The 14,618-nt window shown below is 41.6% G+C and overlaps 1 protein-coding gene across 1 annotated transcript in view; it reads right to left on the reverse strand.

The window, feature by feature from the left end:
- The window catches only part of ddx20 (DEAD (Asp-Glu-Ala-Asp) box polypeptide 20), a 66,727-nt gene that overhangs the window by 48,523 nt on the left and 3,586 nt on the right, over positions 1-14,618 (reverse strand). Inside the window, exons 2-3 of the mRNA XM_028796354.2 lie at positions 13,079-13,173; positions 5,625-5,793 (exon numbers count right to left, since the gene is read on the reverse strand). Of these exons, the coding sequence (XP_028652187.2) occupies positions 5,625-5,793; positions 13,079-13,173 (264 nt within the window). The remainder of the gene's footprint in view (positions 1-5,624; positions 5,794-13,078; positions 13,174-14,618) is intronic.

Consider the following 14,618-nt stretch of genomic DNA (forward strand, 5'->3'; position numbering starts at 1 on the left):
CATACTACTCGTACTGCAAGACCTCGCTCGTTTATCAAGTGAAAATTTATTAAAAATTTTTGCTCGTCTTGCAAAACACTCGTAAACTAAGTTACTCGCAAACCGAGTTTCCACTGTGTGTATATATATATATATATAGATATATATATAAAATCCAACGTGTGTCTGTCTGTCTGTATGCCTGTCCACTTTTCTCGAGAGAAGTACTTATTGGATTTATATTGTTTTTTTTTTTTTTTAGAATTTGCTTAAATATTCCGGTTGATTTTGTGACTCCTCTTATCACGTTAAATATCATAGTTTCGCTTTGTGGTACTAATTTACAGTATTTGTGGTAATCCAAGACAGAGGAGGCAGGCCGAGGCCCTCCTCACTCACGCACCAGCCTCGGGGTGTATCTTACATCGGTGTAGAAAGAGAACAAGATCGGGTTTTTTGCTAGAATTTGCTTGAATATTCCAGTTGATTTTGCGACTTCTCTCATTGCGCTAAGAATCATAGTTCACTTGCAGGAACGATATATTTGTGCTAATCCGAGAAAGTGGCTGCGGGCCGAAAGGAGAGGTAAGCGTGACGTCAGGAGTGGTGAGTCGGTCTACCTCTGTGTTTTGGAGTGTACCTTGCCTCCGCTTAGCTAGCGATACCTTTTTGTTTATTGATTTGCAAAGTTTGTCCTGTTTCACTACTATGTGGGCGGAGCCGCGGGGAATGGTGAGTAAATACATAAAACATAATATGTTTTTATGTGATTTTCAGCAGTGTTCTGTTTTCCTAATGTAATCAGGGTAACTGACTGTACTCACATTGCAATCAAGGCACCTTGTGAGAATGCGCCTACTTTTGTTACATTCCATTAACACACAAATCACCTGGGATGTCAAGTTGAGACTGAAACATTGTGGCTTGGTGACCTGGGTCAACCTGGGATTCTTTATATTCTCGAGCAAAGTTGTGTTGGCAGACAACTTGCTTTGGGAGCTGTTCGCGGTGGCTGGCTTATTGGTTAGGTAACTGGCTGAACCTTTCAGTGTTTCATATGGGCTACACTATTCATTGCAACAGCAATAATATCATAACAGGTTTCCTTGGTCACCAGAGTGCAGCAGAGAAGTGCTATTATGCCACGCGTGATCTTGCGTATACCGCCACGGAGCGCACCACAGGGCTCCTCAAACGCAGGGGGTGATCTCTCGATGGATCAGGTGGGAGGCTGCTCTACCAATCAATGAAAGTCTGAAGAATCATGACTGCATATGTACCCCCCCCCCCTGAAATATTCCCATTTTATTTTGCTTTACAGCCTTAAATGAAAACACACACAAAAATATTTCTTCCCAGCTTTACTTACTCAATGCAACCAATAACATCCAAGTGAAAGATATCACAGCTAGTTATAAAAATTATAAAAAAAATCAAAAACAAGACCTACTGAGATTAATAAAGGATCACCCCCCCCCCAATGTCAATGTCATTTTGTTGACCCCCCTTTTGCTTTAATGACAGCCTTGAGTCTGTTGGGATTCTTCTCTATCAGCTTTGCCCACCTAGATTAGTAATATTTGCCCCCCACTCTTCTTTACAGTTTAACTGTTCCAAGTTCGGTCAAATTGGATGGTGAGCATTGGTGGTCTGCTATCTTCAGATCTTTTCCCAGATTTTCAGTGTGATGTAGGTCTGGGCTCTGACTGGCCACACCAGGACATTCACTTTTTTCTCCTTCGGCCACTGTGTGGTCAATTTTGCTGTGTGCTTCGGGTCGTTGTCATGTTGAAAGCTGAACATTCTGCCCGTCTTCAACTTTCTGGCAGAAGGTAGCAGGTTTTCCTCCAGAATTTGATGGTATTTTGCCCCGTCCATTTTTCCTTCTACCGTAACAAGGCCCTGCAGCAGAGAAACACCCCCACAACAGGATGCTGCCCCCTTCATGCTTTACTGTAGGTATGGTGTGTTGTGGATGGTGAGCTGCATTGCTGTACTGTTTGGTATTGAGGCCAAATAGTTGGATTTTGGTCTCATCTGACCATAAGACCTTTTTCCACTTAGCATCAGAATCTTCAAGGTGCATTCTGGCAAAGCTCAAACGAGCCTTAATGTGGAATTTCTTGAGAAGTGCGACCCTCCCGAACAAGCCATAATTATGGAGCGCTTCTAAAATTGTTGTCACATGTACACAATGACCACTCTTTGCCATCAAATCCTGTAACTCCTTCACAGTGTCCATTGGCCTCTTGGTAGCCTCTCTTACCAGTTTCCTCCTTGCTCTTGCATCCAGTTTGGAGGGACGGCCGGATCCAGGGAGGGTCCTAGAAGTACCAGACACGTGCCACTTCGTTATGATGGACTTTACGGAGCTCCTTGAGATTGATAAAGCCTTTGAGATTTTTTTTGTCTCCATCTCCTGCCTTATGTCCGTCCACAACTCTATCCCTGAGATCTTTTATAAGTGACTTACCACCCATAGTCAGTTGTTTGCTGTCAGTTGCACTACCAAGCAAGGGAATGAATGCTCCAGGAACAGCTTCACTAATCACACGGATTACAACTGATCACAGGTGGAAGGAAGCCAGTAACTGCTATGGAAATGGTGGGCACTGACACCTGATGGAGTTTAGGAGGGGGGGGGTCCTTTATTCATCTCAGGATTTCTTGTTTTTTATTTTTTTAAATTCTTCTGAACTGTAGCTGTGATATCTTTCACTTGGATGTTAGAGATTACATTGAGTAAGTAAAGCTGGAAAAAATATTAGTTTGTGTGTTTTCATTTAAGGCTGGAAAGCAAAAAAATGGGAATATTTTGAAGGGGGGATTCTTTTCTATACCCACTGTATGTGGTTGATAAGCATGCTCTAAATATGGATGTTGTTGCTGTTCTTTCAAGAAGGCATTTCAGGTGTGTTCAGGTAAATATACAGTCATATGAAAAAGTTTGTGAACCCCTCTCCGCCTGCATAATAATTGACTCTCCTTTCAACAAAAAGATAACAGTGGTCTGTCTTTCATTTCCTATGAACATCTGAGTACTGGGGGTGTTTTCCGAACAAAGATTTTTAGTGACACAGTATTTAGTTGTATGAAATTAAATCAAATGTGAAAAACTGGCTGTGCACAAATGTGGGTCCCCTTGTAATTTTGCTGATTTGAATGCCTGTCACTGCTCAATGCTGATTGGTTGGATGAGCTCATGAAGCCTTGAACGTCATAGACAGGTGTGTCCAATCATGAGATATAAAGGTATTTAAGGTGGTCAATTACAAGTTGTGCTTCCTTCCCTTTGACTCTCCTCTGAAGAGTGACAGCATGGGATCCTCAAAGCAACTCTCCAAAGATCTGAAAACAAAGATTGTTGAGTCTCCTGGTTTAGGGGAAGGCTACAAAAAGCCATCTCAGAGGTTTAAACTGTCAGTTACAACTGTAAGGAATGAAATCAGGAAATGGAAGGCCACAGGCACAGTTGCTGTTAAACCTAGCAGGCCAAGAAAAATACAGGAGCAGCATATGCGCAGGATTGTGAGAATGGTTACAGACAACCCACAGATCACCTCCAAAGACCTGCAAAGAACATCTTGCTGCAGATGGTGTATCTGTACATCGTTCTACAATTCAGAGCAATTTGCACAAAGAACATCTGTATGGCAGGGTGATGAGAAAGAAGCCCTTTCTGCACTCACGTCACAAACAGAGTCGTCTGTTGTATGCCAACGCTCATTTAGACAAGCCAGATTCATTTTGGAGCAAAGTGCTTTGGACTGATGACACAAAAATTGAGTTATTTGGTCAAAACAAAAAGCGCTTTGCATGGCGGAAGAAGAACACCGCATTCCAAGAAAAACACCTGCTACCTACTGTCAAATTTGGTGGAGGTTCCATCATGCTGTGGGGGCGGTGTGGCTGGGGCCCTTGTTAAAGTCAAGGGTCGGATTAATTCAGCCCAATATCAACAAATTCTTCAGGATAATGTTCAAGCATCAGTCACAAAGTTGAAGTTACGCAGGGGTTGGATTTTCCAACAAGACAATGACACAGTTGGAAATCTACAAAGGCATTCATGCAGAGGGAGAAGTACAATGTTCTGGAATGGCCGTCACAGTCGCCTGACTTGAATATCATCGAAAATGTATGGGATGATTTGAAGCAGGCTGTCCATCAAATTGAACTGAACTGGAGAGATTTTGTATGAAGAATGGTCAACAATACCTCCATCCAGAATCCAGACACTCATCAAAGGCTATAGGAGGACAGCGTCTAGAGGACAAAAGGAGGCTCAACTAAGTATTGATGTCATATCTCTGTTGCGGTGCCCACATTTATGCACCTGTCTAATTTTGTTATGATGCATATTGCATATTTTCTGTTAATCCAATAAACTTAATGTCACTGCTGAAATCCTACTGTCTCCATAAGGCAAGTCATCTATTAAAAGGAAGTTGCTACTTTGAAAGCTCAGCCAGTGAGAAACAAAAATCCAAAGAATTAAGAGGGGTTCCCAAACTTTTTCATATGACTGTATTTACAGGGTGAGTCAAAATTATGTTAACATTTGAATGGCGGAAACAATTTATTCACAAAACATACTTCATATGTGCAAGATGATTTACAGGAATGTCTCAACCTGGCCTCCATTATGTTCAACACATGTACCATATGTGGCACATAAATTGTCCACAAAAATTGTATACAAGTATATATACAGCAGTACCATTAGTGATAACATAATTTTGACTCACCCTGTATTTATAAGATAATAGTAATTTATGAAGTGTAAACTTTGAAGTGTACAGTTGCAGAGTTTTATAATTTGGATTTTCTTTTGGCGCATGATGTTTTTCAGCATATGCATACTTTCATGCTGTAATGAGACCCCAGGTCTCTTCTGATATTGATTTTATCTATCTAAATCAAACTTCTTTATAAAGTATATTTAAAACAGTAAATAGTTGCACTGAAATACCTTACAAGGTAAAACAAAAATAAAACTGACATAAAAACAATACTAACCAATTTGGTCTCCAAACCCCAAAGCTTAAAGAACGTAATGCCATTATGGAAGAAATGTATACAGTACCCTCTACTGCAAAATCTTAATGAAAATGGACTTTCCTGACAAAATTCCTTGAAGAACACGTTTATCAAATTTCAACAAAATCGACCCACTTGGAGCAGAGTTTATAACATGGACAGACAGGACAACAGCAGTAGGTGCCTGTCCCATTATTTGTGAACACAACTTAAAATAATGGTAAAGCCTTACAAACAATCAGTTGTTCACTACTTGGACTACATTTATTTTAATCAATTTTAAAATAGGTGAGTGCCTTGGGGTGTAGCTGCTGTTCCTCCACATCAAGAGGACCAACTGAAATGATCTGACGCACCTGAGTATGTCCCATTATGAAGGCCTACAAAGCATCACCCACAGGGACTGACCCAAGACATGCTGGAGGAATTAGAATTGCTGGCTGGTCTGGGTGCCAAAGTGAGTTTCTAGAAGGAGCTGGCGAAATTGGTAGGGATAGGGTGGCATAGTTAGTTTAGTTTTGGGGGTTACAACTATAACCATCAACAGGAAAAGCAGAGTGAAAATGATGAGGATATTAAAATTGGTGCTAACATGACAAACCACTCACCTGGCGAGCCAACAGCCACATGGCATTTCTTCAGCCTTGCTCGGTCTTGGCTCAGTGGTGTCCCTCCAATAAAAACGTGGCACTCCAAGCCTTCCATTTCAACGCCAATAGCAGTGATAACAGAATGAATCTGCACTGCAATTTCACGGGTTGGGGCCAGAACCAGAACCTGATGGGAATAAAGAAGTCACCTGGTTTGTTACTTGTCTAAGTCGTTGCTAAACTGTAAACTGTACCACATTCATAGCTATGCACATACTGTACACCTTATGTTAATATATCAGACTGAAGTTACATTATCGTCTATGAGTGGCAAGAAATACACATTAAATATGTAATTACAAATTAATAAAAGGGAGTAGGCACTTTGCTTTGACTTGAAGGTTTGTCGAACAGATTTTTATTTAGCCTCAAGATACACAGCCAATCACATACACTATACTGCCAAACGAATTGGGACTCCCCTCCAAAATCACTGAATTCAGATGTTCCAATCACTTCCATGGCCACAGGTGTATAACATCGAGCACCTCGGCCGGCAGACGGCTTCTACAAACATTTGTGAAAGAATGGGTCGCTCTCAGGAGAAACTCAGTGAATTCAACCCTGGTACTGTGATAGGATGCCACCTGTGCTTTAAGTCCATTTGTGAAATTGCCTCACTGTCAGTGGTATTGTAACAAAGTGGAAGCAACTCAGCCACGAAGTTGTAGGCCACGTCAAATCAAAGAGCGGGGACAGTGCATGCTGAGATGTGCAGAAGTTGCCAACTTTCTGCAGAGTCCATAGCTATAAATATATATATATATATATATATATATATATATATATATACACACACACAGTACTGTGCAAAAGTTTTAGGCAGGTGTGGAAAAAATGCTGTAAACAAAGAATGCTTTCAGAAATATAAATAACTAGCCAACCTGCGGTGTAACATACGCTGCATAATTATGTATTGATGGGTGAACACTTGCTGAACGACACAGTTGTCCAAATGGGGTGGGTCTGTGGATACCACTGTGAGTGAATGAAAAGATGGACCTCTGGAGAGAGCAACATACAATTGTCCATGCCTGAAAGAGGGATCGTCTGTGACGATGGAGGCCACGCTGGTGAAAGTTACTTCGTCGGTAGGGATAAGTTTCAGCACTTGTTCATTAAGGTGTAGCGAGTCTTCGTTGTTGATGCTTAATATAGCTTGCGTACCGAGTTGTTCCGGAGTCACAGTTGAGAAACACTTTTTTAATGTCTTTTAAGCACAGGGAAAAAAATTAACATGTGAAACATCCGTAATGTAATAAGCCACCAAGAAAAGTAACATTGCAACAATGCTATCTATGACCCGATCGCTGTAACAGAAGTGAAAACAAAATCGAGGCCGGTGTATTCTTTAACTGCCTTGTATCGCAATGGTAGTGCTACTGTTTTGCATTAAGGAGACTGTGGAAGATTTTGGGTTCGCTTCCCGGTTTCTCCCTGTGTGGATAGCGCTTTGAATACTGAAAACACCGGTATATCAATGTAATGAAGTATTATTATTCTTATGCATCCAGCGCTCTCTCTCTCGCGCGCCTGTATGTGTGTGTGTGTCGCTCGCTCTCTCTCGCTCGCTGCACGTGTTCCTGCAGGCATACCAGTAAGTGAATGAAAAGATGGAACTCTGGAGAGAGCAACATACAACTGTCCGTGATTGAAAACTGGTTTTGGCAGATACATGCACATCTTTTTGAAAGTCTGGCCCTGTGCCTTATCAATTGTTACCGCAAAGGCAAATCTAACAGGAAATTGTCTTCGTTTTAAAGTAAAAGGCAAATTATCTGCGACAAACAAACTGTTTTACACGCTGCATACCAACCCGCGGCGTAGTATACGCCGCATAATCATGTTTTTTAAGCAGAGGGAAAAAATGAACATTTGCAAAATCCGTAACGTCACTTTCAGTAAGTACAATGCAGACGCGTTTAATTTGTCAGCCACTTTTTGCCAGCCGTCTTTTCTGGTTTGGGCTGCTTTTGCAGGGTTACCGCTTGTGCATATTAAATCTTGAAATCCTTCGAGTAACTAATTAACTAACTAATACCCACCCACCCAGCTTGTGATTAAAAAATGTGCCCGTTCTTTCATCATTTTGTTGCAGCCTATCAAAGACTTGCTGATCATGTTTTCTAGAGTCAATATACAGTTGAACCTCGGTTCACGACCATAATTCGTTCCAAACCTCTGGTCATAAACCGAAGCAATTTCCCCCATAGGATTGTATGTAAATACAATTAATCCATTCCAGACCATACGAACTGTATGTAAATATATTTTTTTAAAGATTTTTAAGCACAAATATAGTTAATCATTACACCATAGAATGCACAGTGTAATAGTAAAAACATTGAATAACACTGACATAAACACCCAGGCTCCCTGCTCAGCTGCATGCTCTCGCTCTCGCTCGCTCTCTCTCTCTCTCTCAGCAGCAGGAGCCTCCCCAGCCCCCCCCCCCTCTCTCTCAGCAGCACAGGAGCCCCCTCCCCCTCTGTCTCTCAGAAGCACATGAGCCCTCTCTCTCTCTCTCTCTCTCTGTAACATTGCAGCAATTGTATAAACACTTTTTTTTTTTTAATGAGTTTTAAGCACAGGGGGAAAAAAAGGAACATTTGAACAAATCCGAACTTTATTTAAAAGCCAACCAAGATAGTAACATTGCAGGAGTTCGCCATTTTTAATCAGGCGACTGACAGTAGTGGAGTCAGGCACAGAGAAGGTCAGCTGCTGAGAAAGCGTCTCGACTGTTGCAGGACGGTGAAGCAGGTGAGACGCTAATGAAAAAGAGGCACAGGGCTTATTGGTTTTTAAAGACTGCTTCCTTCATTGTGTTTTAACCTCAGTTTTAAAGGATTGCGCGGCTCTCTCTGTCGCGCTGCCTGTGTTTGTGTGCCTCTGTCTCTCTCTGGCGCTGCCTCTGTGTGAACCAAGGTTCCACTGAGGTTGACTAATGAAAAGTCAACGTGGCTCAGAGCTGCATGTGGAGTGTGGCACAGACAAACAGAAATGACGGCATGTTTTCCAGGGCGTCGCATCCGAGTTGTCGTCGTATCCAGTGGTCTTAGAGTTGGTGGGCATGGCTCCTTCCGGCGTGCTTTCCATGGGTGGCTACTTGTCTTCCGGCTTAGTGAATTATATATATAGATGATTGTTTACTGTTATCAATTTACAAAATGCAAAGTGAGTGAACAAAAGAAAAATCTAAATCAAATCAATATTTGGTGTTACTACCTTTTGCCTTCAAACCAGCATCAATTCTTCTAGGTCCACTTGCACAAAGTCAGGGATTTTGTAGGATTCTAGTCAGGGGTCTGATCAACCAATTCTACCAAACAGGTGCTAATGATCATCAATGTCACACGTAGGTTGAAACACAGTCATTAACTGAAACAGAAACAGCTGTGTAGGAGGCTTCAAACTGGGTGAGGGAGGAACAGCCAAACTCTGCTACCAAGGTGAGGTTGTGGAAGACAGTTTCATGTCATGGCAAGATTGAGCACAGCAACAAGACACAAGGTAGTTCTACTGCATCAGCAAGGTCTCTCCCAGACAAAGATTTCAAAGTTGACTGGGGTTTCAAGATGTGCTGTTCAAGCTCTTTTGAAGAAGCACAAAGAAACGGGCAACGTTGAGGATCGTAGACGCAGTGGTCGGCCAAGGAAACTTAGTGCAGCAGATGAGACACATCAAGCTTATTACCCTTCGAAATCAGAAGATGTCCAGCAGTGCCATCAGCTCAGAACTGTCAGAAACCAGTGGGACCCAGGTACACCCATCTACTGTCTGGAGAAGTCTGGCCAGAAGTGGTCTTCATGGAAGAGTTGCAGCCAAAAAGCCATACCTCCGACGTGGAAACAAGGCCAAGCGACTCAAGTATGCACGAAAACATAGGAACTGGGGTGCAGAAAAATGGCAGCAGGTGCACTGGACTGATGAGTCAAAAATTGAAATATTTGGCTGTAGCAGAAGGCAGTTTGTTCGTCGAAGGGCTGGAGAGCGATACAATAATGAGTGTCTGCAGGCAACAGTGAAGCATGGTGGAGTTTCCTTGAATGTTTGAGGCTGCATTTCTGCAAATGGAGTTGGAGATTTGGTCAGGATTAATGGTGTTCTCAATACTGAGAAATACAGGCAGATACTTATCCATCATGCAACACCATCAGGGAGGCGTATGATTGGCCCCAAATTTATTCTGCAGCAGGACAACGACCCCAAACATACAGCCAAAGTCATTAAGAACGATCTTCAGCGTAAAGAAGAACAAGAAGTCCTGGAAGTGATGGTATGGCCCCCACAGAGCCCTGATCTCAACATCATCGAGTGTGTGTGGGATTACATGAAGAGACAGAAGGATGTGAGGAAGCCTACATCCACAGAAGACCTGTGGTTAATTCTCCAAGATTTTTGGAACAACCTACCAGCTGAGTTTCTTCAAAAACTGTGTGCAAGTGTACCTAGAAGAACTAATGCTGTTTTGAAGGCAAAGGGTGGTCACACCAAATATTGATTTGATTTAGATTTCTCTTTTGTTCATTCACTGCATTTTGTTGATTGATGAAAATAAATGATTAACACTTCCAGTTTTGAAAGCATTCTTTGTTTACAGCATTTTTTCCACACATGCCTAAAACTTTTGCACAGTACTGTATATTTACACACATATATACACTAGGGGGCTTTGCTCGCCAACCCCCATGCCTGTGTTATTCACCCCGCAACTCAGGGTGGCGTCGTTACTTCTTTCAATGGAGATGTCCAGGAAATTGATGCATCGGTTTGTTTCTTTATTCATGGTGGTATAAAAACTACTTTATGATACGTGATTCATTTTCTCCCTTTGTGGATCTCCAGCTACTAATGTGCAAACCGTATCACAGACCTTCACTTCCATATTATTTATATACAGTAATCCCTCCTCCATCGCGGGGGTTGCGTTCCAGAGCCACCCGCGAAATAGGAAAATCCGCGAAGTAGAAACCATATGTTTATATGGTTATTTTTATATTGTCATGCTTGGGTCACAGATTTGCGCAGAAACACAGGAGGTTGTAGAGAGACAGGAACGTTATTCAAACACTGCAAACAAACATTTGTCTCTTTTTCAAAAGTTTAAACTGTGCTCCATGACAAGACAGAGATGACAGTTCTGTCTCACAATTAAAAGAATGCAAACATATCTTCCTTTTCAAAGGAGTGCAAAGCAAGCAGTCAAAAAAAAAATCAATAGGGCTTTTTGGCTTTTAAGTATGCGAAGCACCGCCGGTACAAAGCTGTTGAAGGCGGCAGCTCACACCCCCTCTGTCAGGAGCAGAGAGAGAGAGAGAGAGACATAAAAAAAATCAATACGTGCCCTTTGAGCTTTTAAGTATGCGAAGCTCCGTGCAGCATGTCCTTCAGGAAACAGCTGCACACAGCCCCCCCTGCTCACACCCCCCTACGTCAGCGCAAGAGAGAGAGAGAGAGAGAGAGAGAGAGAGAGAGAGAGAGAGAGAGAGAGAGAGAGAGAAAGTAAGCTGGATAGCTTCTCAGCCATCTGCCAATAGCGTCCCTTGTATGAAATCAACTGGGCAAACCAACTGAGGGAGCATGTACCAGAAATTAAAAGACCCATTGTCCGCAGAAACCCGCGAAGCAGCGAAAAATCCGCGATATATATTTAAATATGCTTACATATAAAATCCGCGATGGAGTGAAGCCGCGAAAGGCGAAGCGCAATATAGCGAGGGATCACTGTATATATATATATATATATATATATATATATATATATATATATATATATACATACATACATATATATATATATATATATATACATACATACAAACACACACATATACAGTACATACATGCATACACACACACACACATATAATGTTTGGTGGCCAATCCCCTACAAGGCATTCCACCTCCTGGGTGTCAAGGGGGCACAAGCAAGGCAGGCCATCAAGAAGAACATAGAGGCCACAGAGAGGGCCTCAAGATGGCTGTGGTTGAGGAGTAGAGAGCCGTGGATTAATGCCACTCAGACACAGGCGGGTATCAAGTCACCTGAGTGATGGTGTATGATGTTGAAAGATGTGTCTGAGTGCATCGGAACATGTACGTATGAAGTACTGAACTACTTATTACTGCTGGTGTTATTGTTATGCTTTGTGGTTGCTTTGCTGCTTCAGGGTCTGGGTAATTTGTAATCATCAAGTCAACTCTGAATTCCGCATCATATCAAAGTGTGCCTGAGCAAAGTGTGAGGCCAGCTGTCTGATTGTTGAAGCTGAACTGGAAATGAACTTTTCAACAAGATGACCACCTGAAGCACACTAGCAAATCCACCAAGGAATGGCTCAAGAAGAAATGGAAGGCTATGGTCTGGCCCAGTCAAAACCCTGATTTGAATCCCAGTGAAATGTTGTGGTGGGATTTCATCTAAGCAGGAAATGCAAGAAAACCTACAAACATCTTGCAACAGAATGAATTTTACATGAAGGAGTGGGCAAAAATTTCACAGAGCCAATGTCAGAGACTGGTGTGCAGTTAGCAAAATGCTTGCAAAAAAAGAGCACTACCAGTTTCTAAGGCTAAGGGCCTGCTTACCGCTTCCCTAATACACCACTATATCTACTCCTATTATTGTTGAATAAATGACTGAAAAGAATAATATTGATTTTATTCAAATATATCACATTTACCTATAGACACTATTTGCCTGTTCAAATTGGTGAAAAAGGTCAACAGGTTACTTTTCACAAATCTGTAGGTAGAAAGCACTGAAATCAGCCTGTGTGTCAAAAATCCTGAACATTCCCTTTTAACAGAGAGCTCGAGTATCACAGCTTAAAATATGTGAAAAAGTTTCATGCAAACAGAGAGCGGAAAGAATAAAGGAGGAAAATAAAATAAGGTTCATGCAGTGCACACATGGCCCCCAATAAAACCACAAGCCCTGCCTTTCTGTTGCAGTCGCTGCTGCAAATATAAAAAAAAAAACTGGACATGAACATCAGCAGGCTTTGCACCCCAGGAACCAAGTTACCTGAATTATTCTCTAACATTTCAGTAATTATTAACCGCTCTGATGCTGATCTTTGTGATAATAAAACAGGTCATTACGATTGCAATTAACGAGAAGATTTCATAATTAATTGCATTTGATTGGTATCTGAGGGTCCCTCTAAAGTGCCCTTTTCTCTTGCACAATTTGGCTCAAAAACTAATCAGCACATCGTCATCTCTTAACAGGCTCAAGATTCGAGTTTAGTATTTTTCTGTCGAGCCGTTTTAGCTCTACAGTAGACCATCCTCAAGAAACTGTGACACACACATATCGATGTTTTCGGTATCAGGGGACCCTAAAACGGCGAGATCTGTCGAAAACCAGAGATCAAAATTTTTGACCACCGGCACGGCAACCTTACCTGAATGGAAGGATTTTCCAGCACTAAGGAATCCAGTGCAATTGTGGCAAACACGCATGTCTTCCCTGTTCCTGATTTAGCTTGTACAATAAGATCTAGAGTAAAGAAAATGTGACAAGAGAATTAGAAAGAAATGGAAATGGAGGAAGGGGGCAAAGATTCAAATTGTTTAACAGTCTCTTCAAGACCACTGTAATTACATTTACAGGTGAAAAGTGAAAAATACATGGCGTCATAGCCTACATAACCAGAAACTGTATTTGAAATTGCCCTTTTCATGATAAATGTTATGCCAAAGCACTTTGCTTGTGTACTACACATGGGTTTTAGAGAAACTGAATCCTTGAGCATGGGAGAGGCGCTAGATAAATAACATTTATTATTATTAATTCCTAAATTTGACCTCGGGTAACTTAAGCAATTTCCTCTGTGTTATAATGGAGCCAGTGGGGATTAAACCTGTGATATTCTCTCAAGAGGGTTCAGCTAAAATACTGTGACCAGGAGGGCAACCTAAAGCTGACCCCAATCTTAGAACAATACATCAGATGCATAGGTAGGCAAAAACGGTACTTTATGCAACAAACATACAGGTCAGCATTTACAATTCACAGGTTTATGATATGTGACTCTGCCTATTTGTCATCAACAATTAAATGGAAATTATTTGGCAGGTTCTGTGACCTATTGTGGAAAACCGCAGACGACACTCCAGCCCTGCTACTTAAATGGACTGCAAATCCCAGCATCCCTGGGAGTACTGCAGCATTGGGTAGCTTTGGCAATTGGTGCGAGGGCTGCTGGGTGGAAGATGAAGGCACTAGTTTTAAAAGTGAGCTTTAAAAAGCTGGCACGATCACAATCAGTGGTGTCTCTTTGTTTCAATGCTTCACTCACAATTGGATTACAAGTTCACCCATTGGATTACAGTTTTTTTCTGGATTAACGTTCTTGCTCTGTACCCACTTGTTTGTGTGATTTTGTCTGGGTTGGAAAACATCATCATTTGGAAGCGTTCATAATTGCTACAAACCTTCACATAGATCAGCATCACAGCAGAACAAAACTTTACATAACTTTCTGGCGTACCTGAGCGCCACTATCCTGCAGCATATGAGGACAAAAGATACAAACCTGACTGTGTTGTGTGCAGCAACAGACAACTGAAAAGGAGGCGCCAGTGCAACACGTATTGGAAGCAGTGCAATGTGGCAATGTATGCAATTGGCTGCTTTGAGCGAGATCATACTTGGCAGGACCTTGCTGTGTAACATGTATGTGATATGTATGTGACATCATTGAGTATGCAGGCTCATACAACATGCAAGACAGTAACATTTGTCAGAAATAAATAGTTTTTGTTGATTTGATGTGTTAAACCATTGCCTTGTGGTTTTTTTTGGAAAAATATTCAGCCCTGGGAGAAAAGAAACAAAAAAAAAATTAGCCCTAAAAGAGATCATTTTGTAAATTTTATATACACAAGAAAAGCCTTTCCATAAAGAAACTATCATTTGTAGCTTTTGTACGCTTTGACTTA

The sequence above is a fragment of the Erpetoichthys calabaricus genome, chromosome 3, assembly GCF_900747795.2.
Source record: "Erpetoichthys calabaricus chromosome 3, fErpCal1.3, whole genome shotgun sequence".
Lineage (NCBI taxonomy): Eukaryota > Metazoa > Chordata > Cladistia > Polypteriformes > Polypteridae > Erpetoichthys > Erpetoichthys calabaricus.